The 12752-nt window shown below is 40.3% G+C and overlaps 1 protein-coding gene across 23 annotated transcripts in view; it reads right to left on the bottom strand.

The window, feature by feature from the left end:
- LOC131364610 (protocadherin gamma-A11-like) overlaps positions 1-12752 on the bottom strand; it is a 106939-nt gene that overhangs the window by 10404 nt on the left and 83783 nt on the right. For 22 of the 23 annotated variants that reach the window (XM_058407804.1, XM_058407789.1, XM_058407805.1 and 19 more), the window contains exon 2: positions 1464-1522. In XM_058407804.1, the coding sequence (XP_058263787.1) occupies positions 1464-1522 (59 nt within the window). Of the gene's footprint in view, positions 1-1463; positions 1523-6986; positions 9684-12752 lie in introns of those variants that run through there. The other variant, XM_058407786.1, reaches the window with a different exon arrangement.

The raw sequence follows: 12752 nt of genomic DNA on the forward strand, positions 1-12752 counted from the left end.
GAAAGAAAATGGTATCTGTACATATTCATACCCAGAGAGCCAGAGAGAGAGAGAGAGAAATCTGCTTCATGTACTGAAAGTATGTAGTGAAGCGGACTCTCTAACCTTTAATCCAGTATATAAGCTTTCTGATTCCAGAACCAAATAATAAATTTGCCCTCTCTGCTTTCCAATCTTTAGAATCCTTCACCCGACATTGAAGGACAGAACAAATAGTAAATATTTCATCTTAAAAGTTAATAAGCAGAGCAGTCATTCCTCTGTTGTGTATATGGAACTGATGTTTGAAATTGAAACAGAAAAAGATTTAATGTCTTCCAAATGGCTTTTTCTCAGGCAGGAATGTGTTATGTAATGTCTTTTGGGAATTTGGTGCAGTGTGAGCACCAGAGCTGCTTGGCATGAGAAAGAGGATGAATGCCTTTGGCTCTGAAGGCTTTAAACTCATGCTGGACACGAAAATGGTAAGTTACTGACAGTCTCAGGGAGTTTTCCCACTGGAACTCTCGCCTTTGCCACAGTCAGTTATAGCTGCAGCAACAGATGTGGCATTATTATGACTACAAGCACCACAACACTGCTGATTTCTTCATACATTATCCTTTCTTTCTTTCTTTCTTTCTTTCTTTCAATACACTTCACATCCACTATCAGTCACTTTACACACTACTTCAACATTGCAATACTTTGCCTTGTATCCATTCGGTAATACTACATTTGGTGTATTGTATTTTTCCTTTACTTCTTTTTAATCATATGCTTTGTTTTGTGTGTTTGTACATTTTGTGCCTTGTGATATTAGGTAAATCGAGCCTCTCCTCAAGTATTCCAACATACTTTGGTTTAACCTTGCTTTCCTTATCGCCTTCCTTCCTTTTGTTGAGTCATGTGATGGAGCAATAATTTAGAACACAATTCTCATAGTCATCCCCCACCAGTCTCATTTCTTCCTGTGTGTACCTATCTGGCCCTTTTTTATGTTGCATACACTGGGCGTGTCTTAACAAGACCATCATTTAATTAAACGTTTTGGTGGTGGGTGTGGCCTTATATCAATAATAAGATTAGAAAAAAGTGTTGATGTTAACTTCATGTATGTGCATTCAGTTTGCCTCAAGGCCAACAAATTTCTGTCCTCTCTCTTGTTCTGTGATGAGCAAACAGTGCCCTCTGCATTATCATCCAACACACACACACACACACACCTCCCTTAAACCACATCTCCTACCTCTTTATCTATTTACAGCTCTTTGAGTTACATTTAACAGACTGGAAAGTCAGGAAATGGTTTCCGTAGGACTGGGTGTAACTCTGTAGATGTGCATAAATATCCTGTCATGTATATGAGTGTGCATTTATACAATGCAAATCCATGAGCATCAAATGGGTATCTATTTGTTTAGCTTCATAAACAGTTATACAATGTTTTCATAATATGCAAATCTGTGCTTTAATGAACTCACCCACTGGGTCCAGGTCTCTGGTTCTGGTTGAAACGCCAGTCAGCGTTGGGGGGTTTTTGCTGCAGAGGACAAACAAACAAACAAACAAAAAGTTAATTTTAACCCTGAAGACTTTATGAGGTTCAGCTGCTATTGTGAGAGTTATGGATTAAGACAGGGTCAGTATGCAGGGTTTCTGTGATGATTATAGTGTCAGTGTCATAGCAGTCAGAGCTGCTCTGTGCACCTGCAAGGCCACAAACAAGGATAAATTATAACTCATAGACCCGGAAGACTGAAAGCAGAGCCTGACTGTTTGTGTTCACTAGATAATAGTGTTGTGGAGCCTATTTAATGCACAACATGGTCAAACTGAGATTGCATATTTGGTAATATCAACCATTTTGTGCACTTATCAAGAGACAAAAAAAGACATCAAGAAGTGTGTATATGTGTGTGCGTGTGTTTACCTGCAGGCCAACAGGAAAACTACACACATATAAAGCTCAAAATATCTGCTGACGTACATATTTGCTTGCATTGCCTCCCGATTGAAGCACTTAAATTGCTGCTTTAACCTAAAAAAAACTGCTATGAGCTATGCCATACTGAAACAATCTAGGATTGTTTCTGGAACAAGCAGTGGTGCTAATTGATTGACTCCGTAAAACATCAGCTAAACGACAAGGCCACCATTGTGTTCAAGTTGGATGGGAAGGACATACTCACTGGACAGGAAGCAAATAGGACAGTCATGACCCAATCGTGACTGCAATCTTTTTTTTTAATTAAACTTAATCAGTAATCTGTATAGGACATTAACTTGCAAGGATTTAGGATTCTATCTATCTATCTATCTATCTATCTATCTATCTATCTATCTATCTATCTGTCTGCCTGTCTGTCTGTCTGTCTGCCTATCAAGCCATATATCTTGATTCAAAGATCTGTAGAATCACAGTCTAGTATATTAAAGAAAAAAATACTTTTCTTTTAAAATGTAAAATATTTAGTCCCTACAGTAATCACTGTAGGATACAGAGGATAAATAATTTCTTTTCTAATACTGAGCAAGATGACCATGATTACCATTTTATCTGTTATTTTTCAGCCCCAAAATGAACTAAATTATTCTCATCAAGACATTCTCCTTTTTTAATAGAAATCGTGGAGAATATGGGTGAATGCAGAGCTTTTTTTACTCCTCTCTTCCTTGCTCTTTTTTTCTTTCTCACGCTGTTTTAGTGCATGGCATGATGTCGAATGAACTGCAAGATCAGCTCTGCATTCTCCAGGAGAGAAAAGAGTGTATGCTAAATTATTAAAGCCCTATGCTGACAAACACGCATATAGATACAAGAACACCTAGGCATCAGAGTACATTTATAATGTATTACCAAACACACACTCGCACATAAAATCAATGACAAAATAAAAGCTTTATCCACCACCCATGGCCCTATGCATGAAACTCAGTGAAGTGAAAACTACACTGTCAGTGTAATGTAGATATTGTACATATTGACTTGAAACTAAACGCACTAAAATAGGAAATAAATTCAGCTGCAGTTTCATCAGGGTCCCAGACCTAATGCATATACAAGATCATTCTATTATTACCCTAAATAGCCTCTCTCTTTGTAAATGTGTACAAAACAACGTCTCGGACATGGGCTGCTGATTCTCCTGTGAAGGGCAGACTGTGTTTAAATCACTACTGTATACACCAGTTTGAGTGTGTGTGTGTGTGTGTGTGCAGAAGGTGAAGGTTATGCTGAAAAAAAGTATGCAGAAAGAGGCAGCCCACACATCAGTATACACTTCGTCCTGTAGGCTGAGTTGCTCTGAGTGAGACAGCAGGAGTTGGAGGAGAATGAAAGCAAACAAGAAATGGAGACTGGGGAAAAACCCAAAGCAAACTACCATGTGAGACAGAAAATTTAAGACTACACTTGGTCTCTTTCCATTTTTAAGTCTTCTTAGTCCTTTCTGTTCTCTCTCTGATTCATATCTGTATCTCCTTATCTGTTTGCCATTTCTTCTCACTTTCAGGGTTTGGATAGAAAACAGAAAATGGGAGAAATATTAAAAAAAACAAACACAATAATTTTGTTTTCAAAATGGCCACCGGGAAGTCCGATGTTTCAACACTGATGGTCACTATGCTGGGTCAGAGCTGCTCTGTGCCATAGGAAAGAAGCAGGTGCTGTGAAATACAGTACTTGTATTTCAGTTACATAAATATTTAATTACTTTGCTTATACACAGTCCTGTATTTATTCAGACCCATCAAAAGCAAATTTTATTTAGCCAAATGTTTTGAAAATGTGTGTTTCAACACACTAAAAGTAAAATATTTCCATGTGCATGTTTTCGCTTTTGAATGTGTAAATATGGAAATGCAAATAGTATTTGAATAGCATGAAGAATTCAATCCATTAGTCATATATAACCTAGTAACTCTTATAGCTGATAAATATATAGTTTATATGATTAGTAACTAATGACTCCATGAGACATCTCTGGAGGCACAATGTTCACAGGAACACACGTAGACATTTAGTACCCTGTTGATGGGTCCGTTCTTTCAGCCGTGGCCCACTCCTGACACACACCCCATTAAAGTAGCACTGTGTTTTAACACAACCTGAAGAAAGTTTTCAACATGAGGTTAACCTAAATAATAGCTTTTAGTTCTCTTGGGTCTACCGTGACTCTTAAGTGTTTAACTGAGGTCTGCGAGTTTAATGCAACAGCTGTGGCTCAATGAGTAAAAGTCATCAGGCAGCAACCAGACAACCCACAAGGACATGGGTAAAACTTGGGGTGTAAGAGGTTTCCTTTTTGAATCTCCTGCAATATAATAACCACAATATAATATTCATGAAGTAAAGTGTTCTGAGTTAAATCAAAAATTCCAGATCAGAAATATCACCCTTAAATTCTGCCATAGTGTTGCTGCACTGGTCAAAAATGTATGGTGGCAAACAAGATGGTGTAAAAATCCAGCTATAAAATTCAAGTGGAACTTAACACTTTGTGTGCCACTGCACTGAAACCGGATACATATTCAGGCTTCCCGCCAAGGCTAGGCTCTACAGAGGGAACGCATGGAAAACAGCTGCTTCTCTGCACACACACACACACATCCTCTTATTAAGCTCATGAAAGACAAATCTCATTCTCTACATCACTGAGGAGGCTCCGCTTACCTAAAAGCTAAACTGAAAATTTCCACAGCAGTGGATCATTAAAGTCTATTCTATTCTGTTCTAATAATGTTTCAGTTTGTTACAGTAATGTAGAAACAAACTAACCCTGCAATGTTCCTGTGATCACAACAACGCAAGAGTTTTGGATCCACAACTCGAACAGCTGTAAGCAATTTGCATGCTGTAGCATTTGAATGCCTACTACATTAAAGAACACTGACAAAATATTCCAAAACTCCAGCTCAGCTAAGAAGGCATCCTGCTCCCTGTGATCGTACTCATTTTATCTTTATACAACCATCTTTATATTTAGAGAACTTACTAATATTCATGAAGTAAAGTGTTTGTCTTAATAAAAGTTGTAAGCTAAATAAAATAGTACAACTGATAATACGTCACTAAAGCCACTAAAAAGTCACAAATACAGACACAATCAATAAAAATGAAGCTCTTGAAGTTCAGCTGGAACTTAACATTTTGACCGCCATTGAGTGGAAACTAGAGATGAAATGAGATATTCTTCACAGATGTGAGTTAACTTGGCCTACACATACACACACTAAGTTCATCACAACACTACCAACTAAACAGAGGTGACAGTTAGATGGCTGTCTTCAGTGAGCAGGAAGCTCAGCAGGAAAACACATGCTGAGGATGAGAAAAATAGAGGAAATGGCTGCCAGGAACAGAAAAAAGGACAATTGGCTATGTAAGATACACACGGATGTACAAGGAAGGAAAATTAAGTTTTACACGATAATGCCTCAAAGAGAGGAAAAAGACACAGCAGGCAGGGGAATATCCCCTCTTCCTTTTCGGTCAGTAACAGCAGCAGTAGAACCGTTGCACAAATTACACTACGGCTCTCTGAGAAACGAAAACATGACTGACCTCCACTACCTCAGACTGAATTTCTGAGCCCTGAAATAATGCCCCATCCTTCTGTCAGTGTTGCAGCTCGCATACCCTCCCACAAAACACTCACTCACAAATCGCACGTGTCCTGCCAGAGGAGCCAGATGGTCTCTTCATGACCTATGGGCTAAAAGTACTCCCAGAGGACATACAAGACAGCGCACAAGGGACATAGTGGTAGATAGAAAGAATGAGAGAAAGAACAGGAAATCTCACCTCCCTTTCTATCCCCTTTTAAAAACATTATACAAAGACAAGGGATTAAAGTCCTGCTTCGCCATACATCAGGTATAAATAACATCAGTCTGAGGCCCCAAAGCTTTTCACCTCACATACCATATTCTGAATGCAAGACAAGTCAAACATTATGGTCTGATGAAAGCTTTTACTCCACAGAGGGAAAAAAAAGAGAATAGTGTAAAAGAGAATGATGATTACAAAAAAAGAGTGAGAACTTTGTTCAAACGCTTCCTCTCCCCTCTATATTAGCATTCACTACTTACAATAAACACACGTGTACTATGTTATTATACACAATGAGTTTAGGTGAATGTCTACAATGACATCTCATTGTGTGGTCTGTAGTGTTTCATGGGTAGTCTGAACCCTGGTTACTATGGAAATTCATTATGGGATTTCCCTAGGGTGACGGACACGCACATTACTGAAGATCACATGACTTTATGGTATGGAACCAATCACTGACCTCCACCACAACAGGAAATCCTGGGTCACAGGATGACCTCTGGAATCTTGTTTTCAGCTACCAGTTTCTTTCTCTTTACAGGAATTGTGCTTCTCTCTGTCTTTATTGATCCATGCCCCTCTTTCATTCACATCTCAATCCTAATTTCTATCTGCCATGTGCTTTTCTGCCATCTGTTAGCCACTCTGACCTTTTTTTAAAATCTCACAACCTTTCTCTCCTTATTTACTCTTTTCTTCATCTATGCACTCTGACTTGTAGATGAGCTTTTCTGTTGTTCATACACAATGTCTGCATTTTTGTTTTATGTCTAAATCTAATATTTGAAGTTCATGACTAATATGTCCCAATTTGTCTCACAACTGGGTATGGTTCACTCTTTCTTTTTGCTTCTTTTTTGCTTTGTTTTCTGTTTTGTGCTCTGACCCTGTTTTTTTCTGGAAAGGCTGAAATTCCTAGTCATAATTATTAAAAATTAAAAATAAAAGTAGAAAAAAATAAGAAAAGGCATCTCTAAACTCTGTAGCATGTCCCACACATAGCTTAATCAAGGGATCATGGGAAAAGCTATCAGAGGTTGATTTAAAAATGACAAATCAATAAATGTAGTTTTTGAGCTGATAACATGACATGAAATCTTTCTCACTCATGTGGCCACAGCAAGAGAGCATCTTAAATGTTGTCAGCTTTTGTGCCAAGCTGAGCCCTCACCTCATTAGCTGAGTTCAGTAAGTGCTTCCGGGTTAGGGTCATGTTTAATGTGTTGTTATGGCTCAGTAGAGGAGTCTTAACAAACACAAAGTCACTCCTGCTGGATATTGTGGAGTAGCAGGGCCTGTATGTGCGTGTGTGGGGTTCCTGAGGGCCCCCCACAACCTCCATGTACCGGATAGGCCCATCCGTGTTCAGCTGGAGGTGAAGGTCCTTATGGGAACGCTGCTGGTAAGCATGGCGAGAACGGAAGCCCCTCCTGGAGTAGCAGCATGTTAGGTCATCTTTGTGTCTGAGGCACCGCACCAGCAGCACCACAATGGTCAAAAGAAAGACCAGAGTTACACAGCCCAGTGATATTATGAGGTACAGGCTTATGTCTGGAATTCCGCCTGGTTTATGAGATGTTCTGTGAATGTCTGTGGCTGTGTCTGCACTTTTCTCTTCTATGTTAATAGTGACTGTAGCACTAGTGGACTGGTTAGGCTGTCCATTGTCCTGCACGACTACCACAAAGCTGTATGATGAGCGCTCTTGGCTCCCTGCATCAACCTCATATTTCCGTGCAGTCCGAAGCTCCCCGGTGTGCTCTCCAATACGGAAAAATCCTGCATCCTCACCAGGTGCGATGCTGTAGGACAGCCATGCGTTGTGCCCGCTGTCTGCGTCATAACCAACTATCTTACTCACAAGATGGCCGACAGGGGCAGAGCGGGGCATAGTGAGCTGAAGGCCAGTGTCACCAGAGTTAGCGGGGTAAAGGATGACTGGCGGATTGTCATTCTGGTCGATGACGAAGACATGGACTGTGACATTGGAACTGCGTGGTGGGACCCCACTGTCCTGCACCTGTACTTCAATCTTAAATGCATTCATTTGCTCATAGTCCAATGAACGCATGGTAAAGATATTGCCATTCTCTGGGTTGATATAGACATAAGAGGACACAGGGCTGCCATGGACGGTAGAGGCCAAGATGGAGAAGGTGAGACGGGCATTGTCCCCCAAGTCTGGGTCAGAGGCTGACACTGTCAGGAGCGAGGTACTAGGGGAGTTATTCTCCATGAGGTCAACAGAGTAATATGGCTGTGAGAATACTGGGGCATTATCATTCACATCAGAGAGACTAACAACAAAAGTCTTTTTAGAGGACAATGGAGGAGAACCTGCATCTGTTACTGTCACAACAACAGTGTACTCTGCGACGGTTTCCCTGTCCAGAGAGCCATCTGTAACTAGGGTGTAATGCTCCCCAAAAGCAGATTTCAGTTTAAATGGGAGACCTGGAGACACTTTTAATGTCACCTGTCCATTTTTACCTGAATCTAAGTCCCTTGCACTGATCAATGCAATGACAGTGCCTGCTGGTGCATCTTCGCTGATGGGACTGGTGAGCGATGTTAACGTTACTTCCGGTGTGTTATCGTTCACATCCAATATTTCCACTTTGATGTGACATGAACCCTCCATGGCGGGAGTTCCACCGTCCCTGGCCTGGACAGTGATGTCATATACACTCGCCTGTTCATAATCCACCTCACCGATAACCTGGAGTTCTCCAGTTTTAGTATCCACACTGAAAACCTCGAGAATTCTCTCTGGGGTGTATTTGCTAAATAAGTAAGATATTTCTCCGTTTGTTCCAGAGTCTGCGTCTGTGGCGTTTAATTTGGCCACAACAGTGCCAATAGGAGAGTTCTCCGAAAGGCTAACCCGTTTCACTGGCTCTTCAAAAACGGGCGGGTTATCGTTCACATCCAAAACTGTGATCAGTAGGAGTGTGGTACCGGATTTCTCTGGCTGTCCTCCGTCCACCGCAGTGAGCAAGAGGCGAAAGGCTGCGCGCGCCTCACGATCAAGGGCCTTCTCCAGCACAAGCTCGGGAACCTTACTCCCGTCGCTTTTCATCTCGACGTTTAACGTGAAGAAGTCGTTAGGCTCGAGACGGTAGGTCCGCAGCGAGTTGGTGCCCATGTCGGGGTCGCGCGCGCTCTCCAGACGGAAGCGGGTTCCTGGCGCGGCCGCCTCCGAAACCTCCAGCGATGAGTTACGAGCCGGGAACTGCGGCGAGTTGTCGTTCACATCAACTATGTCTACAACGACACGCTGCATCTCTAATGGGTTGTGGAGAACTATTTGAAGGTGCAAAGAACATGTTAAACTCAACTCACATAGGCGCTCCCTGTCGATGGTCTCTCTAATGACTAAGGCACCGCTAACTGAGTTGATCTCGAAATACTTAGCGCTGGGGTCCGAAATAATGAGCATGTTCCTTTCACTAATCTTCTGAACAGTGAGGCCCAAGTCTTTCGCTATGTTCCCGACAAGGGAACCCGGCTGTTGCTCTTCGGCCACGGAATAGCGGAGCTCAGCTGTCGCGCTTGAGAGGCAGGACAGGGAGGAGAGGGCGAGCCAGAGCGCGGGCCATTCCGAGCAGCGGCTCCTCTTAGTCCGCTCCATCATGAGCTCATACAGGTCTTAGAAGTTTTCTCGTAATCAAACCATATTTGTCGTCAAATATTAATCCTCAGCATGCCGTTCGACACGTAATCCGTTTGACGTGGAGTAAACTTAAGCGACTTAAACAACCCATGGCACACGAAAAGTTTCAGTAAATTAATAAAAAAGAAAAGAAGAAAACACGCAAAACTCCATCCGGCCGTCTCCCTAAGCTGTGCGCGTTTACTGGGCCTCTCCATCGCGCGCACGAGGGAGGAGCCTAGTCCACAAAGGACCCGTTTCGATTGGCTGAGAGGGAGGCTACACACACACACACACACACACACACAGAGACAGAGAGAGAGAGAGAGTTTTCGGAGGCGTAAAACTTTTCAGCAGTCAATGTGGCTTACTCTGACCAGGAATCCGCTGTCCTGTAGTGACTCCATGACATTTCATAAATCAAAGAATAAAGAAATACTGCTTTTGAACTTCAGCCTTGAGTGATACGCCTGGCTCGACAAATGCAAAACGATGATTTAACCTATAAGTTACTGCTCTATCTATCTATCTATCTATCTATCTATCTATCTATCTATTTTACTGAAAGAAGGGGTAATACAAAACAAGTTATAACCCACTACAGTTCATTGCCGCTGTTGCAAAGTCAAGAGTGATCCACCGGACGGCGCTGTTTCTTTTTCAGCTCAACATAAGTTTGCAAGCATCTTTATTAGATTTCTGCATTTTGCAAATGTTCATTTAGAAATCATGAAGCCGAGCTTTCATCCTGAATGACGTTTACATACACATACAAAACATTTAATAAGGTTTCTGGTCTTCAAGGTTTTCTATACTGTTATACTGTTAACATATGTTTTGTAAGGATCACTGTTGTTCCTATCTAATTAAAGGTACACTATTTGCACCCTGCTGGGAAAAAAAATCCCCATCACATAGTGCAAGAGATGTACACTTAATGGTTCCACCCCAGGGACAAGGAAAAGCATTTTTATAATACTGTTACTTCTGAGAGCATATCTGTAGTAGGCCAATGTGACCTGTGTAAACACTTTAAACCATTAGGACATCATTCAATGAGCTTCATATGGCCAGTTGCATGGATTTAAAAACTGATCCTCAGAAATAATTAACTGCACGATAAAGCAACTAGAGAAAGTATACAATCAACACTTGAAGAAATATACAACTGTCTTTTTGTCTATATATTCTCACTTTCAAGTGATTTCTTTTACATCCACATTGAAATACTGCTTATAGCCTCAGACACAATCCACAGTTTATAGCTCAATATGTCTGTCAGATTCATGCAGAAGCCTTAAGAAAGATTTACAACAATAAAGTCCTATATGGATTCAATCTGTTAAAGAGAACCCATCTGTGCTGTCTGCTGGACTCCACAAAATAGATGGCTCATTTTGACAGCCAAAGCATAAAAATCCTGGTCTTGCTAACATTATCCATATCAATCAGAAAACTATGTAAAGATGAACTATTGTAGTAAATGATATATATTCAATAGTAAATATTGTAGACATTTTTATTGCATTTCTGAAAATGTTCTTGTTGGGAACTTTAGTAGGGTGCTAGAAGGTATCTCGCTTAAAGTAAAATACAGTATTCAACTGACATATAGCTGATATATAGATAAAGAACATAAGCACAACTATATTACACTAATGCTATAACAACATAATATATGGGAAAAACAGATTTATTACAGCATGTTACTCTAACATAATACACATAAAATTTTTGGTTTAGACTATACTGTCTTCTATCATATAATAAGGTTCCTCTGTGTGTCCCTCTATGGACGGAAGATATAAAATTAAGGCTTTCCTTTTGCAAAACTTCTATGTAGAATAATTTAGGTTGCCCATGCAAATAACAGTAAAAGTGGATTACTTGAACCTACTAAAAACTTGCATATTATAAAAATCATCTGGTATAGCCTTTGTATTTTTTTAAAGACCTGATGTGGCTAATATTTCCTTAGCATTTTGCTGGATTCCTTTTGCTGTAGAGGCATCACAATGACCCAATAGGAGCATAAAAGCAACAGATGACTTGAGCATTTATAAAGTAAAAATATGTACAAATTGTAAATAATATGCCCATATACATTAACATGAATAAAACCACAAATGCTAATATGTTGCAAAATGCTTAGGGATCAATGAAAAATGGCCAGCAGGTATATATACAGTACTGTGCACAACCTTTAGGTAGGTGTGAAGAAATGTTTTTAAAGCAAGAATGCTTTTAAATATACATCTTAATTGTTTGGTTTTTTCAATATACAAAATGTAAAGTGAGTTAACGGAAGAGAAATCTAAATCAAATCAATATTTTGAGAGATTACCCTTTGGCTTCAATCCAGCATCAATTCATAAACTCTCAAACACGCAAAACTCCATCCGGCTGTCTCCAAATTTTACACTTGCACACTTTGCATGCTTACATGAAGTCAGGGATTTTGTAGGATAAGAGTCATGTGTATGATTAAACCAATTATACCAAGCAGGTGCTAATAATTATCATTTTCATATGTAGGTTGAAACACAATCTTTAACTGAAACAGAAATAGCTGTGTAGAAGGCTTCAAACTGGGTGAGACTCTCCTACCAAGGTGAGGTTGTGGAAATAGTTTCATGTCAGAGGTCATACACCATGGCAGGACTGAGCACAGCAACAAAACACAAGGTCCTGCATCAGTAAGGTCTCTCTTAGACATATATTTCAAACCAGTGGGACCCAGGTCCTCCCATCTACTGTCCTGAGAAGTCTGGCCAGAAGTGGTCTTCATGAAAGAATTCCAGCCAAAAAGCCTTACCTCTGATGTGGAAACAAGGCTAAGCAACTCAACTATGCATGAAAATGTAGGAACTGGGGTGCAGAAAAATGGCAGCAGGTTCTCTGGACTGAAGAGGAAAAACTTGAAATATTTGGCTGTAGCAGTATGCAGTTTGTCTGCCAAAGGGCTAGAGAGGGTCTACAGGAAACAATAAATTATGTTGGAGGTTCCTTGCAGGTTTGGGGCTGAATTTCTGCAAATTGTGAGTCCTGGTCTCAATTTCACAGAGTTTGTCTGGATTATATGAAGAGAGGAAATGTTGGTAACAACCCATGCAAAGAAATAAATTGTAGATGTCTATAAATTATGTGCAATAATGTGAAATGACACAGGGAAAGATGCATGGGTTGGTACCAAAATCTGGTGAAAATTTCATGACAAAAGTGCCCTTCTTAGAAATACCTTTACAGATTATTTAACAATATGATGTTTTTTTGTTAGTTTGTTAT

This window comes from Hemibagrus wyckioides, linkage group LG14 (assembly GCF_019097595.1).
Source record: "Hemibagrus wyckioides isolate EC202008001 linkage group LG14, SWU_Hwy_1.0, whole genome shotgun sequence".
NCBI lineage: Eukaryota > Metazoa > Chordata > Actinopteri > Siluriformes > Bagridae > Hemibagrus > Hemibagrus wyckioides.